This window comes from Scophthalmus maximus, chromosome 18 (assembly GCF_022379125.1).
Source record: "Scophthalmus maximus strain ysfricsl-2021 chromosome 18, ASM2237912v1, whole genome shotgun sequence".
Taxonomy (NCBI): Eukaryota; Metazoa; Chordata; class Actinopteri; order Pleuronectiformes; family Scophthalmidae; genus Scophthalmus; species Scophthalmus maximus.
The window spans coordinates 14793608-14813607 of record NC_061532.1 but is presented as its reverse complement, the minus strand read 5'-3'; the positions used below and the strand labels follow the sequence as shown (position 1 = coordinate 14813607).

At 43.2% G+C, this 20000-nt stretch overlaps 1 protein-coding gene across 1 annotated transcript; it reads right to left on the bottom strand.

Moving 5' to 3' along the window:
* Positions 1 to 258: 258 nt before the first annotated feature.
* On the bottom strand, positions 259 to 15714 carry scara3 (scavenger receptor class A, member 3). The gene is made up of 12 exons (XM_035617201.2): positions 15310 to 15714; positions 7689 to 7724; positions 6883 to 6927; positions 6587 to 6706; positions 4505 to 4585; positions 4156 to 4274; positions 3803 to 4047; positions 3467 to 3686; positions 3045 to 3133; positions 2771 to 2963; positions 2433 to 2610; positions 259 to 2343 (listed from the first exon to the last, which is right to left on the bottom strand). The coding sequence occupies exons 1-12, from the start codon at positions 15314 to 15316 to the stop codon at positions 1862 to 1864; spliced, it is 1815 nt and encodes a 604-aa protein (XP_035473094.1). The 5' UTR covers positions 15317 to 15714; the 3' UTR covers positions 259 to 1861.
* Between the last annotated feature and the right edge of the window lie 4286 nt (positions 15715 to 20000).

Here is a 20000-nt window from a genome sequence, read left to right as displayed (position 1 = left end):
TTGTGTAACCTATACTTACTATAAACTGCAAAAAAATAAAAAATTATAGGCCACTTTTATGGGGGATTGCCTATGTTAAAACAACAGGAATGAATCTAGACAATTGAATATTGAGTCAGGGGCTGCAGACCTCAAAAATTTGATGGGAGGGGTCCACATGTGTTTTGAATTAATGACAAAAAAACACCCCCTTTCCTTCGGGGGGCCACAATAGAAATCTGCCCTGGTACAGTAGGATACTGACAACTAAGAGCGGGACGGTTTTGAAAATGCATTTATTGAAGTTCAATGCAAGCCAGTCGCATTTCATTACAACACACAGGTTTACAAAAATAGTATGTAGGTGTCCCTTTTTGTGAAGCTTTTTTCTTTTTTCTTGATAATAAATGGTTATTTATGTGTGTATCATAAGACCCAAAGTCCCCAAAAGTAATCTCTCCACAATCACAATTATATTTTTGGGAAAAAACATGTTGTTTTGCAGGAAGACAATCTCTAACTGACCGGTAATTCTGTACCAGCATCGTTTTTTGTTTTGTTTTGAATAAGTTTCACACCTCTTTAGGAATAGTCCAACATTTTGTGAAATATGCTTATTTGCTTCCTTTTCAAGGGTTAGATGAGAAGGTGGAAAACCCTCTCATGTCAGTGAATAGGGTATGAAGCCTAGGGCCAGAGGAAATTAGTTTAGCTTAGCTTAGCTTAGCATGGTGAAAGCAAAGTTGAAGCGAAATGAAACAGCTAGCCTTGCTCTCTTCATGTGGTTTTAAAAGGCGCTCATGAAGTAATAGGACCAGCATGTGACTCGTTTTTACATTTCCATGTTTGCAGAGTAGAACAAATAAGATACATCATATTCATTAGCTTTAGTCACAGCCAAGCTAGCTTTTCCCCCTTGCTAGCCTATATGCTAAGCACCTCCTGGCTGCGGCTCCATACTCCCTGCTGCAACGTTACTTCGTCAAACACAGACAATAAAAAGACAGTTTTGCCCAGTAGGTGAAAAAAAAACCACACAAAAAACCAGAGTACCTGCTCTGACATATGGTAATATAAGCAAACTGACCTACATTTTTTTACACTTTAAAAAACCCAATAAAGTGCTATCCACCAGAGAAAGCATGTGTCATAGGGTACAGAATGTAAAAACAAAAAAGTAATTTTGTTTCTGCGCCCATGTGGCAGAGCATGGGAATGTAAACCTTTGAGCAGTCTGGATGGGAAAACACCACTTTAGTCCAAATCTGTGGTTAATGGCACTCCTTTTCATTAAGCCTCATGGGATTTTGGTGGCTCAACAAAAACCACAAACACATTCTTTAATTCCAGTACATTCAACTAGGCAACACTTCAAATTCAATAATGGATGTGATTCCTTTTTTAATCTCATCATTTTAGACACGTTTCTAACTCTGCTATAAGTTCATTCTGTACTTTGTTATTTGCATGTGCACAACCAGGTGGGAAGGTCTGTTGTATTTGGGTCTAATACAAGAAAAAAACCAACAAACAGTTACACCATATAAAAGTCTGTCGCAACACAGTCCACTTTTCGCCTTGAGTACTTTCATTTCAAACTTCACGTGCTGCTGCAGTTCAATCTACAGCAGCAGTTCTGCTTGCTACTTTTCTTCCCCGTGGTTCATTTCTTGTGGCCATGTTATTTCATCAGGGAAGTGCCTCCTTTAAAGCCCCATCTCCAATTTGTTCATAAAGTTTTCCATTGTCTTCACGTTATCACGTTCCAAGTCACAATGGATGATGAACTACTTCAGTTCATATCAGACTATGTTTCTTAAGTCTGTTTGTACTTGAACAAAATCGTCTCTGGTCCATGTCTCTGTCCACCTCTCTACTGCCTCTAAGGCCCAGCAGGAGGTGTCATGGTCCGCTTCTGGGTGTTGATTTGATCATGAGGGTATGGCAAGCCTGGAGGCCCAGGGGTTCCTGGTGGTCCAGGTGGTCCTACTGGCCCTGGTTTTCCCCTTGGTCCTGGTGGCCCAATGATGCCTGGTAGTCCTGCTTGACCCGGGAGGCCTGAAAACCCAGTGGATCCTGGGATGCCATCTTCACCTGAGGGGCCCATGTCACCTTTCTGGCCCCTTTCACCGCGTGGCCCTGGTACACCAAGAGCCCCTTTCGCTCCTTTGATCCCTACCGCTCCTTTATTGCCACTAGGCCCAAGTTCACCTGTGGCTCCTTTGGGTCCAAAAGACCCCTTCTCACCGAGGGATCCACGGCTTCCTACGGGGCCTCTGTCACCTTTGCTTCCAGTCAGTCCCACTGGGCCTTTTGGACCGGTTTCACCACGGTTCCCTTTGAGGCCTGGAGGTCCAGGAGCACCTGTTGATAAAAGACAGGAAGGTGACGTTTTAATAAGAAGAGTGTACACAAATGGTCACATTTTATCTTTACACGACAATATATTGTACCTTTTAGTATAGTGAAGTTCTTAATGAGCTGGATGTGATGAACGTCCACCAGCTTCATCTCCTCCATCACCATGGACAGGTTCCTGACATCCACATCCAGTCGGACATTCAACAACATATTCTGCTGCCTCAGCGTGTCAGCTAAGTGGAGGAGCAACAAGACTGTGTTGTTCAGATTCTGCAGAAAGTTTGTGAGGATCAAGAGAAGACGTGGAATAGAAGAGTTGAAGGATAATAAGGGAATAAAGAAGGGATGGAGAAGTTAGCACTATCAAATATACAACAGTTTCATCAACAGTCTAGGCTGTGTCAGGACAGAGCTATTGTGTGTTTACAACCTGTAGATCTTCCGTGTGTCTGCCCAGTCGGCTCTGGCAGGATGAGCTCTCGATGTTGATGTACTTGTACATGCTCTGGACGTGGCTGACGGTGGCATTGATGCTGGAGGAGACCGTGTCGATCTCCATCTCAATGGAGTTCAGACGGCCGTCCAAGGCAGAGAAACGTTCACCTGTGCGGTTCTCGTAGTACCTAAGCGGGGCAGCATGGGCTGGTTATACACCAGGTTCTTGCGAGTATAATGGTGCAATCTTGCGTGCATGTGTGTGTTACCTGGAATGATAGTGAAGGTCGTGCATGTTCTCCTCGTGTTCGTCCATGAAAGACGTCACGTTGTCAAGCTGCATCTGCAGGTTCAACACCTGGAGAAGACACATACATGATGCACAGTAGCTTTGAGCTTGTGAGGGACCTCATTTAGACATTTAGCATTGCCTGGCACTTAACCATTGTAACTACAAACCCTTTCTTCAGCTTGAACCTAAAACTAATGCGAAATGTAGACGTAAACAAAGTCAGAACTAGCCAAACATCCTTATTTTACAAAACTGTGGGCACTTTCAAATTGTTCTCCAGTTTGGTTTACAAGTACAAGAAGACAGCTACGAGAAAAGACAGGATTCATCTGGTGGGTTTTGTCAAAGTCTAAACTGCTGATAGACCCTTTCATTCTAAGCACACAATCACATCCCCACCTGCTGAGTCAGGTCGTAGTACACCTCAGAGGACATGACGATTCTCTGGTGGTCTGCTGCGATGTTGTTTTGGAGGAAGCGCATAGTTTGCGTGGTGCTGCTTGTGTTGGATTTAATAGCGCTGAGAACTCGGCTGTAGTTCTGCCAGTCGCTGGTCAGCTTCTGGAGGACCAGGGTCTCCTCGTCGGATTTCCTCTGCAGGGCGTCTATCCACATTGTACTAGAGAGCAGAGAGAGAAACAGGTCGATATCTATGTTTTATACCACTGTATACAAGTACAAGTGTATATTATGTCTGATGTGTTCATCTGTCTCTCCTGTCAGCTTTTCATTCACCTGAGAGCCACTGTGGTGTTAACTTGATGTGCCGTAGCTTTGATGTCGTACTGATCCTCCGTCAGAGTCTTCATCTTCTCTTCAGTTTCCTCGATCACATCCTTCCAGGCCTCCACCCGATCCAGGTATCCCACCAGGGACTGGTTGAGGAGTTTGATTGACGTGAGGTGGTTTTGCATGTCGCGCATCAGCCGGTTGTAGGTGGTCCTCACAGTGGCCTGAGACTGGGAGGCCTGGTCCAGGACCTGGACGGGGATCAAGAAAGAGGCATCAGGCGGTAAACCTTTTGTTTTTACTTCATTGATTTTTTTGGCTGACCAAAGCGAGAGACTCAGAGAACTGATCCACCAAACCTGCTCTTGTCCCAGGATCATTTTCTGGATGTCTTCAAACTCTCTCTTCAGCCTGCTGATCTCCTCGCTGTACAGAGTCACGTCGAGACATCCTGAACAGTTAGAGGTGGAGCTCAGGTCTGAGAGGAGGAGTCAGAGAACGAAGGATGAGGAGGGGAGGTGACAGGGATGAAAGACAGACAGTGGATATAGATACAAGCTTGTAGCTGACCTGTTAGTTGCTAACAATTTAAAATGAATAAGCTGTATATAAAGATGGCTGGAGGCTGTTGAAGAGATAATGAATGATATAGTAAAACACAATTGAAATAAAATATAAACAATATAAAACTAAAATCAGCTAATTTACCATCTATTCCTTGTTGAACGCTGTTGATCTTCTTTTTGTAGACGGACTCTTCTTCGGACATCCTGTCAACCTTCCTGAACACTGGAGACACACGGAAGTTGATAATGATTAGGGAAAATGTTCAGGTATTCATATAAGCACATAATATTATTTAATTTTTTTAAATTCGGATGGATGTTTCAGTAATAAACAAAACTATTCGCATGGCTTGACATGTCAAACCATTAGCTTTCAACATATGTGTTTATAACAAAAAAATATCAACAATAATAAGAAGAAGAAGAAGAAGAAGAACTGGATGCTGCTGTATTGATATAGATATGATTAACATCAAAGGTACCTTGGTTTTAACAGGAGATAGGAGGTATTTAGAGGAGTAAAAGCACGAAAATTGTATTTTAAACCCTGACAAAAGAAAAAGAAAAAAAAGAAATGTGATCAAACCTGTGATTTATGGTTTAGCCAGCTGGCCAGGTCCTGCTCCCCCTGACATATTTCCCAAAGGGGCAACAACAATTTAGTGAGTGTGAGTTTTTCTGAATTTGAGTTTGTATAGTGTGCGTTTGTTCACATTTGTTAAGCATCCTAGCCCCTTCCTCAGGGGGTTAATTCACCTCTTTTCCACTGTGTGTTTGCATATATAAATACTTCCACATGCTTCCGGGCACATAGCGCCTGCTCTGCTGTATTAGCTGCTGTGACAGTGATGCTGAACATGGCTCATGGTTCTGTCTACATTTTGTGTAAGGATGCTGAAGCAATATTTCATAAAGCCTAAAAAAAAACTATACATATATTCCCCAGCAGTATTTGTTTTTGACTACTTTGTATATGATGACTTGACAAATGTATTCCGCTCCAAAAATGCTTTTTTCAACAAAGAACTAAAAAGTGTACCACTTCAGGTCACGCTTCTTACTTGACAGACTCTTGCAGAGGAATTCATTTGTAATAAAACAGATGTCCAGCAGGGAAGGGACCATCAAAGGTTAACGTTTTTCCATCAGCACATGCACAGTTGGGAGTTACAACCAAGTGCAATATTTTTTCTGTTGACAGTAACATTTTCAGTGCTTTGGTCTTGTACAGCTGTGCTGTAAGTTGACAAAAATGTGAACTAAGTGCTGTTGCCGTGCTTTGTGTTGTCACACATGTCGGTATTATAAATGCTGATTGAATCAGCTGATTTCATATATATATATCTATATATATATATATAGATATATATATATATATCTATATATATATATATATATATGTCATCATTGTACCACGCCCCACTCTCTCCTCTGAGATCCCTGAGCAGTAGTAAAAAAGAGGAAGATTTACGTCTTTGAGACCCAATAAAAAGTCATGTCGATGTGAAAAGCATCTGTGGATGCTGAGCAGCTGTGGTAAAACGCGAGGACACACAGGACCCAGGACCATTTTTTTTCATTTGATCTATGGGAGTTCACTGGACCTGGTTTTATTGAGACACAAGTACATACCAAGCAAAGTCTGAGCATTTACCCACTTCTCACTCCTCTTAATGCATAGTTCGGATCCGCTTTATTTGACACCCCCCGTATCTTCTATCTAACCTCCTGGAAACTTTTCTCATAATCTCCTTGAAATCTGCGTGTGTTTTAACTGTTACTATGTTTAATACTTCTGAGAAAGGCATAAGCAGATGGTCAGCAGAGTTTCTAAAAATTATAAATTTCGATTCTTCATGACGTTCAACTGCCTTACATCACAGATCCACTTGGAAATCTTCTGATATTCAATATTGATCTGATTGATTATGACTATGCTGATTATGCTGATGGCACATTTTTTATCTAATAAAGAATTGATAATCTTTTTTAAAGTTTTTTTAGGAAACTGATGGATATTAATGTCTCTTTATGAACAATTATTCACCAATATATACTGTAAATTCAGCTTGACTCATAAAAACTTGAATAATACGAGTGGAACTGTCAACTAATACTTCCTATTTCGACCGCTGACTGCATCCAGCTGCAGTGACCGGCACCATTGCAGTGGGTATCAGGGAGATGGTGAAACTCCAAAAAAAGAATTTCCAACTGAGCTCACCGAGTGATGCCAGCACTGCCACTGTGATGATGAGGAACGCAACAAATGCATACAGGACTTTGACAGCCAGCTGGAGAGAATGGCCCTGCTGGCACCTCACACAGCCTCCTCTGGTACGACCTGAAGACACAGGGTGAATGATTGTAGACAAATATGAAGGTGTCATGCACAAGCCATGCATGTACAGTACACACATGCCCTGAGAGTACAGTGTGTCATTATATTGGTACAGACAACATTGTTGTTTTGTTGTTGTTGTCCTCAGATTGGTGCGTGCGTGTGAGTGTGGCCCTCACCTCTAAATGAAGGCACGTCCTCCTCCTCTCCAGTGAGGTCCTCCTCTGAAAAACAAGACGGGGGGGGGGAAAAAATGCAACCATGAGAATTCCAAAACAAAATATTCAACAAATGACTTCGCAAATCTGATTTTTTTTTTAAATCCTGTTTTTTTTGTCAGTTAAAATATCATGAATACTTTGAACTCATGAGACAATATGACAATATGGACTTGCTTTGGTTACAGTCCTACAATAATTCTGTTGAGATATAATGGAATATCCTTCACAGCATGCATTGTGGCATTATGTCACATTTACAAAACATTTTAGCAAAATCCACATCATAAAACAACTCAGGATTATGTACTGTTGGTCTTGAAAGGGTTAAAATAATTTGAATTGCCATTACAGCACGAAATCCATCTAATGTGGGTGTATTTGTCTTGAACGACAAACTGAAGCTGAAATGTTTGTTGGGCTTCAGACACTTGGGCATTGAGAGTTTCTTAATCATATCGCTCCCATTTCTCAGTCGGAAACTGGTAATTTTGATGGATTACAGCTGGTAACCGTAACTCCGTGTGAAAAAGGCTCATTTACTTTTCTCTGAAACCAATTAAGCAGATTCTTATGAGGGAAAAATGAAACCAGAGCATGTGCGTGGTTAAAAACCTCAAATTCCGAATGTGTGCAAATCCAAAATGTGTGTGAGGTAGTGGACATATTGAGATGTGTAACTTTAGCTCATGCATCTCTACCAAATGGACCTGCAGAGTCGGGACACCATGTTGGACACATGACGGACAATCGCGCAGGCTCATTACCTTTGAAAAGCTGGTTCTCATATCCACCATAGTTATCTGCGGGGGGGGGGGGGGGGATGAGGAAAGGCACACAAAAAAGAACATTTAGAGAAATGAATCCAATTTTGCTGGAGCCACCGACAACTTTTATTGCTTCTGTCATAAATCATACAAACCAGCTGCCTCACACCCCTCCACCCTCTCCCCCTTAAAGGTCTCTGCATTTTACAGCGTATTCAGGATGAAGCTGCTGTCTTAGAAAAGAACAACGAAAATCCATGAAATGATTTTATTCTGCTTGAATGTTTTCTCCGGCCTGGAAGTAGGAGGGCGGTTGTTGTTTTAGCGCGCCGATTCTGGAGGGAGTACCGTACGCGCTATGTGTGCACATGTGTCTGAGGGGGTTGTCATCAACCACTGGGGCTAAAAAAAATGTAATAAAAAGGTTGATGTCAGCACGACAGAGGAATATAACCAGAGGGTTTTTATGACTGTATATTACAGCGCTGGACTTTATACAACACGTCATTAACTGTAAACCGGTGCCCAACCCCACCCCTGAGGGGCTGTGGGTGTGGAGCTTGATGTTAGGAAACAGAAACACTCCGAGGGGGAAGTGCAGGGGAGGGGGGAAACAAAAAAAGGGGGGGGGGGGGGGTGAGTAGCTGAAGAGAGACAGTTGGACAATGCTGTGTTGAGGTGTTGATATTGCCAAAGGAGCGGGCCCTTAAAGCTAACACTGTCAGACTGAGTCAGACCGCTGTGATGTATGGAGACGTATATCGAAGACGTACTTCATCTTTGCACCTGAACGTGTTTGATTTTGCGGTGATGTTTCTGATTGTTGACACGTGGAGAATGTGTTGACTGACTCCAGACAGATGTGGTCAGGAATATGCCACCCACATCTGCGCTATGAGCCCAGACTGTTTATAAAAAAATGGACGTATGGTCACCCAGTCCGGAAAGTGAAGCCAATGTGGAAGTGCCTGCAAACATGTATTCTCTTGAATGACCAGTAGGGGGCGACTCCACTTGTTGCCAAAAAGACAATCAATTGCTAGTCTCAAGGCTTCTTCAATACAGCATGATGTTGATAGATATATGATAAAGCATTTGTGCATGGATACAGCGTGATTGACAGCTAGTACCGTCCAATGCATGTCACTGGATGGACGAGCTCTCAGTCAGACCCCACCCTCACTCTTCCAAATATGGTTATTCCTTGTTCCAAGGCAGAATCATTCTTGCATCCGGACCGTACAGTGCGATCTGATCCAATCATATAATCTGACACCGCACGTCCATGAAGAAGAAGAACGACAACAGCTGTTTCAGCAAGTACTCCGAACCCGAGTAACAAAGCCCTATAGCAGCTGTAGAAAATATGACCGGAGCAAAGTAGCGGCACACACAGCGACGGAGTCAGCATATAGGGACGACCAAGCCTCCAAGAAATATAGTTTATATACATTTGAAGGGACAGTAAGTTTTTAACAGGGTATTTATTAGTATAAGCAATACATTTGTAGGTGTTACAATACTTAAATTAAGGGATGCAAAATACTAATGAGCGAATTATGTGAAATTTTAAGTGTGGATATAATTAGTTTTATTTATTTCATATCTTTAAGCCAAAATGTTTCATGGTTTGTCTTTTGTCTTTGTTTACATGTGTAAACAGGGACCGTGTTTGCTGACATGCGCTGCCATCTTTGAAAGGATAAAACCAACATGTTATCATTATGAGTTGGCTCTGCTGCCCCCTAGTGGCCAACACACATTTCCACAGCTTTAAATATTGAACACAAAAGTTACGTCTAAAAAATAGACTCAGCTCAAAATATGCCGTATGAAGGCACTATTAGTAAAAATATGAAAAGTATTGTAGGGGTGTAGTGGTGTTTCAGTGGGGAGTTTTCATGTTTTCATGCTTTCCCACCCTTATTAAAATGCAGTCCTGTGTCAAAACTGAATTCTTGTCAGCACTTAAATAACTACAGTCAATATCTACCCTCAAATATCCACCAGCTTTATTGCTCCTCTTTCACCTCCCTCCCTCTTTCCAGCTCTTGTATTTTCACGATCTCTGGAAAAAACCCTCATGTCTGTCTCCTTAGTGAGGAAGTCGACCTGTCCAACACACACACACACACACACACACACACACACACACACACACACAGCTCCACCAGATCGTGCCTGTATAGTCCGGCTTCGGCAAAACATTGTGAAACTACTAAGAATATGTTTATTTCACTCTGAATTGGTGCATAAGCTGTTTGTTCATCTAATGTACACTTTGGTCAAAGTATGTTTAAACATTTCAAGTCAGTCATCCTTCATTAGGAGCCAAATTTGTCATTTCCTCTGAAATAAAAACAATCTCCATAAACCGTTCATGACATGTTTAGAAGATAAAACACTTATCTTTGAAGCTGGCCGGGATGAGACCATGTAAACCCATCCTTGCAACTGTTTTGAATTTCTGCCTTCATGCTTCTCCCAAAAAAAACCCCAAACTGCATTAAGGTTGAAAACCACCTCAGAGGTTCGGAATAACTGGTGCCACGTGTGACAGCGCACAGACTCAAATCGAACCTGCAGGTCTGGACTCCAGCAGCGCATAAGGGAAGAGATGAAAACATAGTGCTGCCAAAGCAAATAACTTTGACTTTTTCAGACTTATGTAAAGATCATTTTAAGGTGTGGTTAAGATAATGGAAAGCTTGTGGTAACGGTTCATTAAAAACCTGTGATGGGGAACAAACTCTGATGGCCATGCCATGACAATCAGACCAGCTCGATGCCCACCTCCTGACCCAGGCGTTCCACCTCGCTGCCCCCTATTTGGCATCAAATCACACCATCGGAAAGATGAAACGTAACGTGCTTCAAAGTTATAGGGTGAATCTAATTGGACTAATAAAGTGGGGGGAATCTTGAAGGGTTCTGGTGTCAGTGATTTTTGGACATCGCCGTTACTGAACATGTGCAACAGTTTTTCATGATTTGGTAAATGCACAACTCCAAGGCAACGAGAGACAACTCAAACCCCAGCAAAATGAACTTAATACATAAATAAATACATGAAGACCAGGTGTGTCATCGACATGTTCTGTGGTGAAGCCAGAGTATTAGCAGTTAAGTGTTCTGCAAAAACGATCAAACTAGACCGGGTTTGTTGTGTGTTGTTTACCCAGACTGAGAGGATGGAAAAGTCTGGTTTCAGTTTGAACACACACTGAAAGCCCGGCCAGTGTACACTGAGCTGTAAATATGTTGGAAAGGTGTGTATTAGACGAGTGTGCTCAAGAAAATCCAACAAAAGTAAACGTTTCCAAAGGTTTTTTCCCCAAAGATGTTGTGTTGAACAGTCGAATAAAAGTACAACTGGACCATATTTCCAAACGCAACACTCATGCTCATGTTGTTGAGCATCTCATCATAAAATGGTGAGCACTAATTTGCTTTCAGAACAACCCCCCGCTCTCCACAAGATGTTGGTCCCAATCAGCCACAAGAGCACTATGGGGCGCCACAGTGATGCTGGGTGATATTGTCCAGCTCACCCCAAAGGAGGGGAGCCAGTCAAGTTCTTCCACAACCAGAAAACAGGATCAGATGAAAAAGTGAATGGACTTTGTTTATGCCCACTCTGAGGGATTTTGGATCAAGAATACAAACATTTTCTTGCGTGAGACCCAGTGTCTCTGCGAAGGCTGTACTGCTTTCTGCTTGTTCAGATGGTGCACAGTGGCCGACCACCACACCTATGAAAATATCAGTCTTGCAGCAAGTAAAAACAGGCAAGCACACACACACACACACACACACACACACAGGACACGAGACAGACTTCACAGAGCTTTCCCTAACAATTTTGATCTAACCGGTTCCATAAGGATCCATGTACAGGTGAGTATCTATTACAGGATTAAACACTGGAAGTGAAAGCAGGGATTTAAGATAAACTATAACATTTTTAAAAATTCAAATGTCCCGATGTTGCTCTTCAACCACATGGAGCCAATCAGCCCTCCTCCCCATAGTCTTTCCCCATCGGACCTTTGGTGTTTGTGAATGCCGCGTCAGGCCTATTCTCCAGTCAGCTAACCGTCAGCGCCACTTTATGTTTGTGGTTCCTCTGTGGTGGTTTGTATCGGGGGGGGGGGGGTTCCAAACCCCTTCCCCGCCCTCTCCCTCCCTTCACTCTCCTTCTGGACATCACTTTTGCCAGTGGACTGACTATAATGCCATCCTTGGTGAGTAAAATGTCCTGAATGCCCCTCTAAACCTCGCCACGTCGCTCCATTAGGTGACGTGCGCATAAAGATGCGTAGCTTTAATTTGTCATTGAAGTTACTTTGACAAGTCCCAGACTCGAATAAAAGGCCAGGAATTATGGGCCCTGCTCCAGATCAGAGTGAAGGCCTTGACCACAACTCGTAAAAGCCCATTGAGTTCCTTTCTGAACCTCTGACCTCATCCAAGTCATTTCGGTGCCCTCTGACTGGAATGCGGTCTCCTCACACAACCATAAACACCTGGTATGTGTTGCTGCAGACTGTGAAGCTGGAGTTATAGACGAGCCATTACAAGGGAATGTTCTTTTATTGTGGCTTGGCAGTGAAACAGGAGATTTTCAGAGTCACCATCCCATAAACGCGCCGTGTTTTCTCCGTACCAAACTGCTGTGGACGGCCAGGCCGGGACACGGAAACGAGCCTGGCTGGGTTTACGGGGCAGCGAGGCCAAAGGGTGTGTGCAACATCCTCTAATGGTTTATTTGAAGGATTATTTTTTTTTCACTTGCCCTCAAGTTTTACATAATCATCATCATCCGAGTAACTTTCCACAGAGATGACGGTAAGAACTGAGTAAAGGTTTCCAAATGGAAGTTATGGTTTAAAGTATGTGGATACCTGAAAAAAAGTTGCACTAATTATCATAAGTTCACACTTTAAATTTGTAAATATAAAATGACATGCAGTTATGAGTGATGTTGTCACTAAAATGTGAACCCAGTTACAACATAACTGACGAAACCAAACTTAGCTCGCTAACATATGCTAGTGAGAAAATGTGAAAATCAAAAAGCAGTTTTTTTAATAATGTTAACTGGGCAGATTTAAACTTTCAGTTTCCCAAAAACATGCACAATAAATCACAGATTACAACTTTACACAACTGCTGCATTAGGTTAAAGGTCAAAATAGCATTAGCTAGATTAGCATAACCTCTCAGACATATTGTACCTCTATGTTTCTATAAATAATCTTGGTTCTACAGTTATTTCTCGTTTACGTAGCTGATTTCTGTTAATGGTTTGTAAAATATGTTTTTCCAAAGCCTGCTGGGATATTTCATCAAGAAAGCTGTAATGGTGCAACTTGATTAAAAGTTGAACACTAGTTTGAAAGAAGCTAGCAGTTGGTAAGAACTTTGCAGTGGATATTTGGAAAACGCTCGTGTGACTGTCTGGTTGAAATAGAATTGGATCTTCCGAGTTGTTGCCACAGAGCTGGAAGCAGAATTGCAAAATTGCAAAGAAAAGAAACTAATGAAAGTACAGAACCACCATCACTTATATCCAGTTGCTGCACATTCAACATTGTAGATTGCTAGTTAGTGTAAAAGCAGGGAGAAGTCAAGAAGGAAACATTCAGACAATGAATCCAGGGATGCAAAAATAAATCAAAATGTGCAGAGTGTAGATACAGAAGGAACAAGTTCTCCTTTCAATCCACATCCAAACTGCTGTGTGTGTGAGTTCATGAAGCCGACACAGCAGAAACTGCACTGAAAACAAGAAAATCGCTCACTCTTTCCCTGCCCTTTGCCAACCATACACCTGTCCCCCCCCCCCCTCCTCCGCCGCCCCCTCCTCTCCGCACACCGGCCCCGCAAGGAATGTACGAGGCAGCATGTTTGGTTCTGGTCGGTCTGGGCTGGATTCGTCCTCCGCAAGACTGGAAACCACATCAACAGACCTCCTGTGCTGCCGGGCCGAGAAGTTGACTGTATATGTTCGTGGAGCTAATCTGCTGTGGCGTGGCGTGATCCGCAGCGGCTTCTCCCCCCTGACTCATTAAACTCCATCAAGCAACAGCATCCAAAATCACCTTAGTCTGAGCAATGTCACATGAGCCGTGACCAAGCTGCAGCACTCAGTAAATACAACGCACTCTCCGTGTGAATGAAAGACAGAGACCATTTTAAGTGTGAACGCATTCACAACATGTTATTCTACAACGTTTTTTTGGGCCCTCCTCTTCTCCCTCCACATGTTTTCAACCTAGGGACTTCGTTCGAACATCAAAAACGTTCAGCTCAATAAGGACTTTCCGGCTTGTGCTCAACTATTTTTTTTTACGTCTCCGCGATCCGTTCTCGCGATTGCACAGCAGCTACCCGTCTCCTCTTCGTGGTGCAGCATCCAAATCCGAGCCAGCATTCCAGTTTAATTTCTGGCCTCTTCCAGTTCTGCATGTGCTGAAACAATTCACGACCCCAAACCAAGCCAGCACCAGAGTGCACGAGTCTGCCCGTAGACACCACTAGGTGACAGAAGTGAGCATTTCTTGAGCTCCACTGTTCGTCTGACTCACGTCTATTATTGTTTCCCGCCGACCTAAATGAAAACAATAATCTTGTAAACTGTGCTCCGCAGATGCCTGCATATACACGATCGTGCGGCAAACGACCGCGGCTACGGCTAACAGGTCCCTGGCACAAAGCCGGCGTCCCCCAGCAGCTGATGATCCATGTTGAAGGAATCGCTCTAAGCGAAGGAACGGCGCTGGATGAGCAATAGGCTGCAGCACAACAAGAAGAAGGTGAGCTCTTCTCATACATGACAAGGGAAGCAGCTGTTATGGGAGATTAACCGAGCGATTCGTTTGGCGGACGGCGATGCTGTCAAAGGTGATGTCGGCCGAGGTCGCTGGAGTGTAAACTATATAACCAGAGATGTTTCTGTTATTTTTCAGTAAGTAACACTGATAATAAATACAGGCCAAAGTCTGCCAAAGTAGTAATGAACATGACAACACTCTTTTAACATCTTCCCGCAGATGTAAACCCACATGTGGCCCTTCCTTCCGCCTCATTAAATTCCCCTTGGTCGTCCTCTCTTACAGTTTCCTTCCATCTCTGTCGGCCTTTCACGTCTCACACGGTGCCACATGTATGAGCCGCTGCCCTCTTCGAAGCCACTGGCGAGAGCTCCCTTTCCGTGCCGCGCTGCGAAAAAACTCTCAAAATTCAAATGTGATGTTTCCACTCTCCCTCTTTTTAAAGGGGGATATTGAGTCGATCTTGAGGCAGGACTGGGCAGGGCCGGGGCACATTCTATGTTTTATGAAATGGGGATGTGGTGAGCGCGCACACACGGGGACATTTGAGGCCGACTGATCAAAGTCTCGTGTCCAACAACAACAAGCCCACTTTCCCAGGATCCACACTGCCCGGTCTCAGAGCAGATGAGAAACACGTGTGGTCACCCGGTGCCCCTGTGCAGGTGCCGGCCTGCATGCGCACAATGACAGATACTACAGTCACACACAGGTTTATTTGCAGGTCTCTCGGGATTCAAACTTTCTAAGAAATAACACAAATTAATTCGGGGAAATTGCTTTACCTTTCATGATTCCTGCTTCAACAATCCTTCATAAATGCCGAAGCTCAGCGTGGGGATGGCGGTGGGGATGCTTCGGTCCTCCCCTGTGTCCAGAAAACTGCAGAAATGATCAGCAATGTACGTCTGAGGTGTCTGAGAAAATCATTCGTGCAACATTTTCCACTTGTCTCCAAATCGCCAAGGAAAGAAGAACAGGCCCAAAGTAAAAAATAAAAAAGGACTTCCACAAGAGGAACACTCAAGGATTCAGTCACATTGAATGTGCACAAGAGGATGCACAGACTATGAACAAGTGTTGCAGGGCTAAAGGCCAAAGTTCCTCCAAGTTTTGAACATGCGGCTTCGCCTGCAGCTCTCTGGCATCATCCCTTTCCCATCCAGAGCCTGAGAAAAACTAAAACTTCCTCAGACTGAAACCATGTGAAACTTTAGAGAAGAGGGGAGGGAGAAAAAGAAGGAGGAAGAGTGGAGGGGGGGGGGGGGGGCATAGCAGAGAGAGAGAGGGAGAGATGGGATTGGAACAAAGAAACTGGAAAATGAGGGAGGGACTGGAAAAGGGACAGGATGAAAAAAAAGACAGAAAAAAGAAGGGGAGAGAGAGAGAGAGGGAGGGAGAGGGGGGGGGGGGGTCCCTGTGTTTTGTTGAAAGTCAGGCTTGTGGCCGAGGCTAATTGCTAACAAATGTCTGAACATAGTGGAGTGAACACCTTGAATATCTGCGGCCTTGGCCCTGCGAGACGGGAAAATAGGCCCCGTGAACACTCACCTACACACACCTACACACACACACACACACACACACACACGTTCTGTAACGCACACACGTCCAAGCTGCAATCTGTACCTGGCACCAGTTTGCACGTGTGCTCAGCTTGCCCCTCGACTACCGACGTGTGAGACGAACAGCAGGTGTAATTCTCACACCGACACACACACGTCCAGCTGAAGACGGCAGCTCCACTGGCTGTCTGGAATACCAGGGGTTTATTTTGATTATGATGTTTTCATTGTCGTTAAACACCAGAAAGTAAGACGCCGGGTGCATATATTCATACTTGTGCACACTATTTGGCTGCTTCGGTTTCAAGTTGTGAACAGTTTGCACAAATACACATGTGGTGGATCATCAGAGAGAGAAAACAAGCTCTCTAATTAATGAATCACATTTATGAGTAAAGATTTTATGTCTTATTAGAAAGTTAAGTCATTACCACAGGGGCCAGGACCATTTTAACCACAACCCTTAAGCTAGACGACGGTATCGCCAAGGTAACATTATTTTTTTTTTATTTGTAATAAGGTAGAGTAGTCATGTGAACAGCCACAAAGCCTCATATGGATAGATTCACAAAAAAATTATAGAAATCGCAATAAATCGATTATCTTCACATTAGAATTATCATGGCTCCTTTTTTTTCAATTATAACATTTAGACCAACCACAGATCGGTCTCTGGCAAATATACCAACTGGAAGAAATGAAGGGATATATACCTAATATAAATAACCTGTGACATAATCATCATCTAATCACATTCATACTGTACATGCCAAGATGACAGGAGTTATTCTCATGTGGCTTAGAATGAATAAAACATAATATTCTATACTTTATAGTTGTTGAACCTCAATGGCCTTATTCGGAAGAGATACTAAAAGCCCCAAGTAGAGAGAAAAAAGAAAAAAAAACCAAACCGGAGTCCTGCTTCCTAACTCTATTTGAACAATGCAACAACATTTCAGCCCTAGTGGCCCATCACGGAAACTACAATAACAAAAGTTATTTGCAGTGTGCAGGGCACCATATGGCAAGTCGACATAAAGGCCGACAGATCAAGAAAACTATTTTTCGATTAAGACTTTCCAGAAGGTCTATCCTTACTTTACCCTGATCGGGACATTTCAGATTGTTGTGTGATTGCATTGCATCACCGTGGCAACCGGTTGGGGGGACAAATACACATTTTTATGCTTACTTCTACATCCCTGAATGATTTTGAAGCCACATTCTTCTTTTCTTTCACTAAGAAAGTAAAGTTTATCTCAGTCCTGATGCTCCAGCTTGTAACCCCCCCCCCCCCCCCCCCCAAAAGAACAGGGATCCCATGAAGTAATTTAAGACCAGTGTTGCTTGGCGGGTCTCAGACCACGAATCCACCAGCCTTTGATTAGAACGTGAAGTTTCTTAATCGGCTCCAACTCACTCACTCTCATGCAGCCGATCACTCACGGAAACAAACACAAGTTCCTACAATTTCCCCCTAAATTGATACCAGGATCATGCAAATGTTTGAAGCTCATCGGAGGCCCCCGTCAGCCACAGGTCGTTCAGTACCACCGATGGGACCAATTAAGCCTGGTGATAATCATGCTTTGTTGTAGAAGCCAGAAGAGTGTGTCATTCAGAGCTCTCTGTCTGTGTGTGTGTGTGTGTGTGTGTGTGTGTGTGCACTGAAATGTTGAAATGAATGCCATTGGTTGAGGATTGGCTGCAGAGCATCTCCAAATGTTGAACAATTACTCGAGCTGCTTCACACAAGACGCACTATAACCACATATTTTGGGTGTAACATGCAATAAACCAATCATTTCCAATTTCCTTTGAACATTTTTTTTCTGCTCCAGGTCTCGGGATGATGAAAATTCAAATGATTAAATACTGTCATCTAAATGCTGCTGAAACATTCTATGTAGCCAAACCTTGACATATAAGCTTCTTTTTTTTTTTGAAGAACATACTCATAAGTCTTTTCCCGGAGAACCTCTGTCTATCGCATGATCACTGCACACACACACACACACACACACACACACACACACCATCATATAGTTTAAGACCACACCTTGATGAAGAAGAGTCAATAAGAATGGAGGTCCTGCCCCCTAGTGTCACATTTGGCTGTTACACTGATGAGCAAAATTTTGCAACGTGTGTGTGTGTTCGTTCGTGCGTGCGTGCGTGCGTGCGTGCGTGTATGTGTGAGTGTGTGTGTGTCTGTGTGTGTGTGCGACATATTTACCGGAACATTCACATTCTTTGTTTTGTTTTTATTTGATTTTATTTGACAGGGGCTTGACTCACCAACTACACGACCCTGTGTGTGTGTGTGTGTGTGTGTGTGTGTGTGTTTTAATCCCTCTGTGCCCCCCCCCCCCCTCTGCTGTTTTAAATTCCCATAAACTTCCTCACTCACACTTTTACTGGAAGTGTTGCTTGTAACTACAAGCTGCTGTTTTTTCAGTCACAACAGTCAGACGCTCTAAACCTCAGTGTCCTTGATAAGTTGCATCCATCAAATGTGTCAACAAACTCTCTCTATATAGCTTTCTTCTGTCTTTGATTTATTGCGATGAAGTCTCCTTAAAGTTAATAAAAGTAGATCATGACTCCTTCGACAGAAATTTCCCAGTAACTCCCACATCTCATTGGGACGCTTAATGTAACAGTGTAACCCAACAACATGAATGTTATCGGTTACGTCTGAGCTCTGTCAAAATATCTACTGTGAGAAAATTAACATAAAACTCCAGTTAAGAAAAAGTAAATGTTGCTGCAAAACTATTGACAAGGCTTTGTGTAATAATGCATACGAGTGGTGTTGCTACACAGTAGATATGGCAAATGAAAAATACATGACAGTATTATTGTGTGACTGTAAAATGGATGTAGGTGTTTTGCAGATCATTGTGATTGTTTCGGTCTGCTCCTGGTCATTTAGCATCTGTAGTCTTTTTTTGCATTTCTTTGTGGTGGTTGTGTGTCTCTTTGTGGCTAGAAATGTACAAACTTAAATTATCAGGTCATAATTGTTGTTTTTGTTGCCTATATAGTCCAGTCTGCTCTTTGTGGATCCGTTGAGGAACAGTAAATCTAAAAAGGTCTTGTGAATACAGAGATAAATAGAAGGTAGAAGTTTAAAAGTTTTTAAATGTTGAGTCACGGTCAGGATGAATCAAATGTTTGTCTTTCTGCTCAGCAGCTCTGAGTGCTGCTGCCAATAACTTACAAAACTTCTGGAAAAGTCTTCAGGCTCAGCAGCGTCAAGTCAGACAGAGTTTGACCTCATATCATCAGGAAGACGGATTCTGATTTCAAAATAAAAGCCGAACGCTGTGTAAAACAACTTTAGGGCTCTATTTTTTCACTGTAAGTGAGCTTTTACATTATACCTGGGGTTTTATGCTGCGGTTGAAACCAGCAGGTCTGGTGATGACAGTGTTCCCGGTTCGCAGTGGTCAGCAAAACCCGCCGAGACATGGACCAACTGGATCCGGGAACAGTGTCATGGGTGTCGCCCAAGGCTCACTGACGCCACATGGGAAGTCAAGGATGGTCCTGGTTTGTGTCGTCCAATCCCACAGAAGCACAAATTGCTGAAAACATTAATGCAGGCAGTGACAGAAAACCGTCTGAACACACATGACTCATCGCAGCTTGTTGCGTACGAGGCCGTGCAGCTGCAGACAAGCCAGAGTTCGCATGTTGACCCCTGCGGTCTGGCATGTGAGCATCCTAACTGAACCACGGAGCAATGGTGGAAAGTAGCCATGGTTTTCTTCTACATCATGTAAATGCAGTTATCTTCCCCCCTCCATGAACTTTGTTTACATTTCGAAAGAAACATCCTAGTGATGGTTTTATTCTGAAGGGTCATACCGGATATTGGCTCCTTCCGTCAAAGCAGCTTGACA

Bases quoted from the DNA above. Each gene is read 5' to 3' on its own strand.
- scara3 (XM_035617201.2), bottom strand. The intron at 3,134-3,466 runs GTGGGGATGTGA...TGTCTTCTCCAG, and splicing joins ACTACGACCTGACTCAGCAG to GTGTTGAACCTGCAGATGCA. The intron at 2,611-2,770 runs GTTGTAAACACA...AACTTTCTGCAG, and splicing joins GACACACGGAAGATCTACAG to AATCTGAACAACACAGTCTT.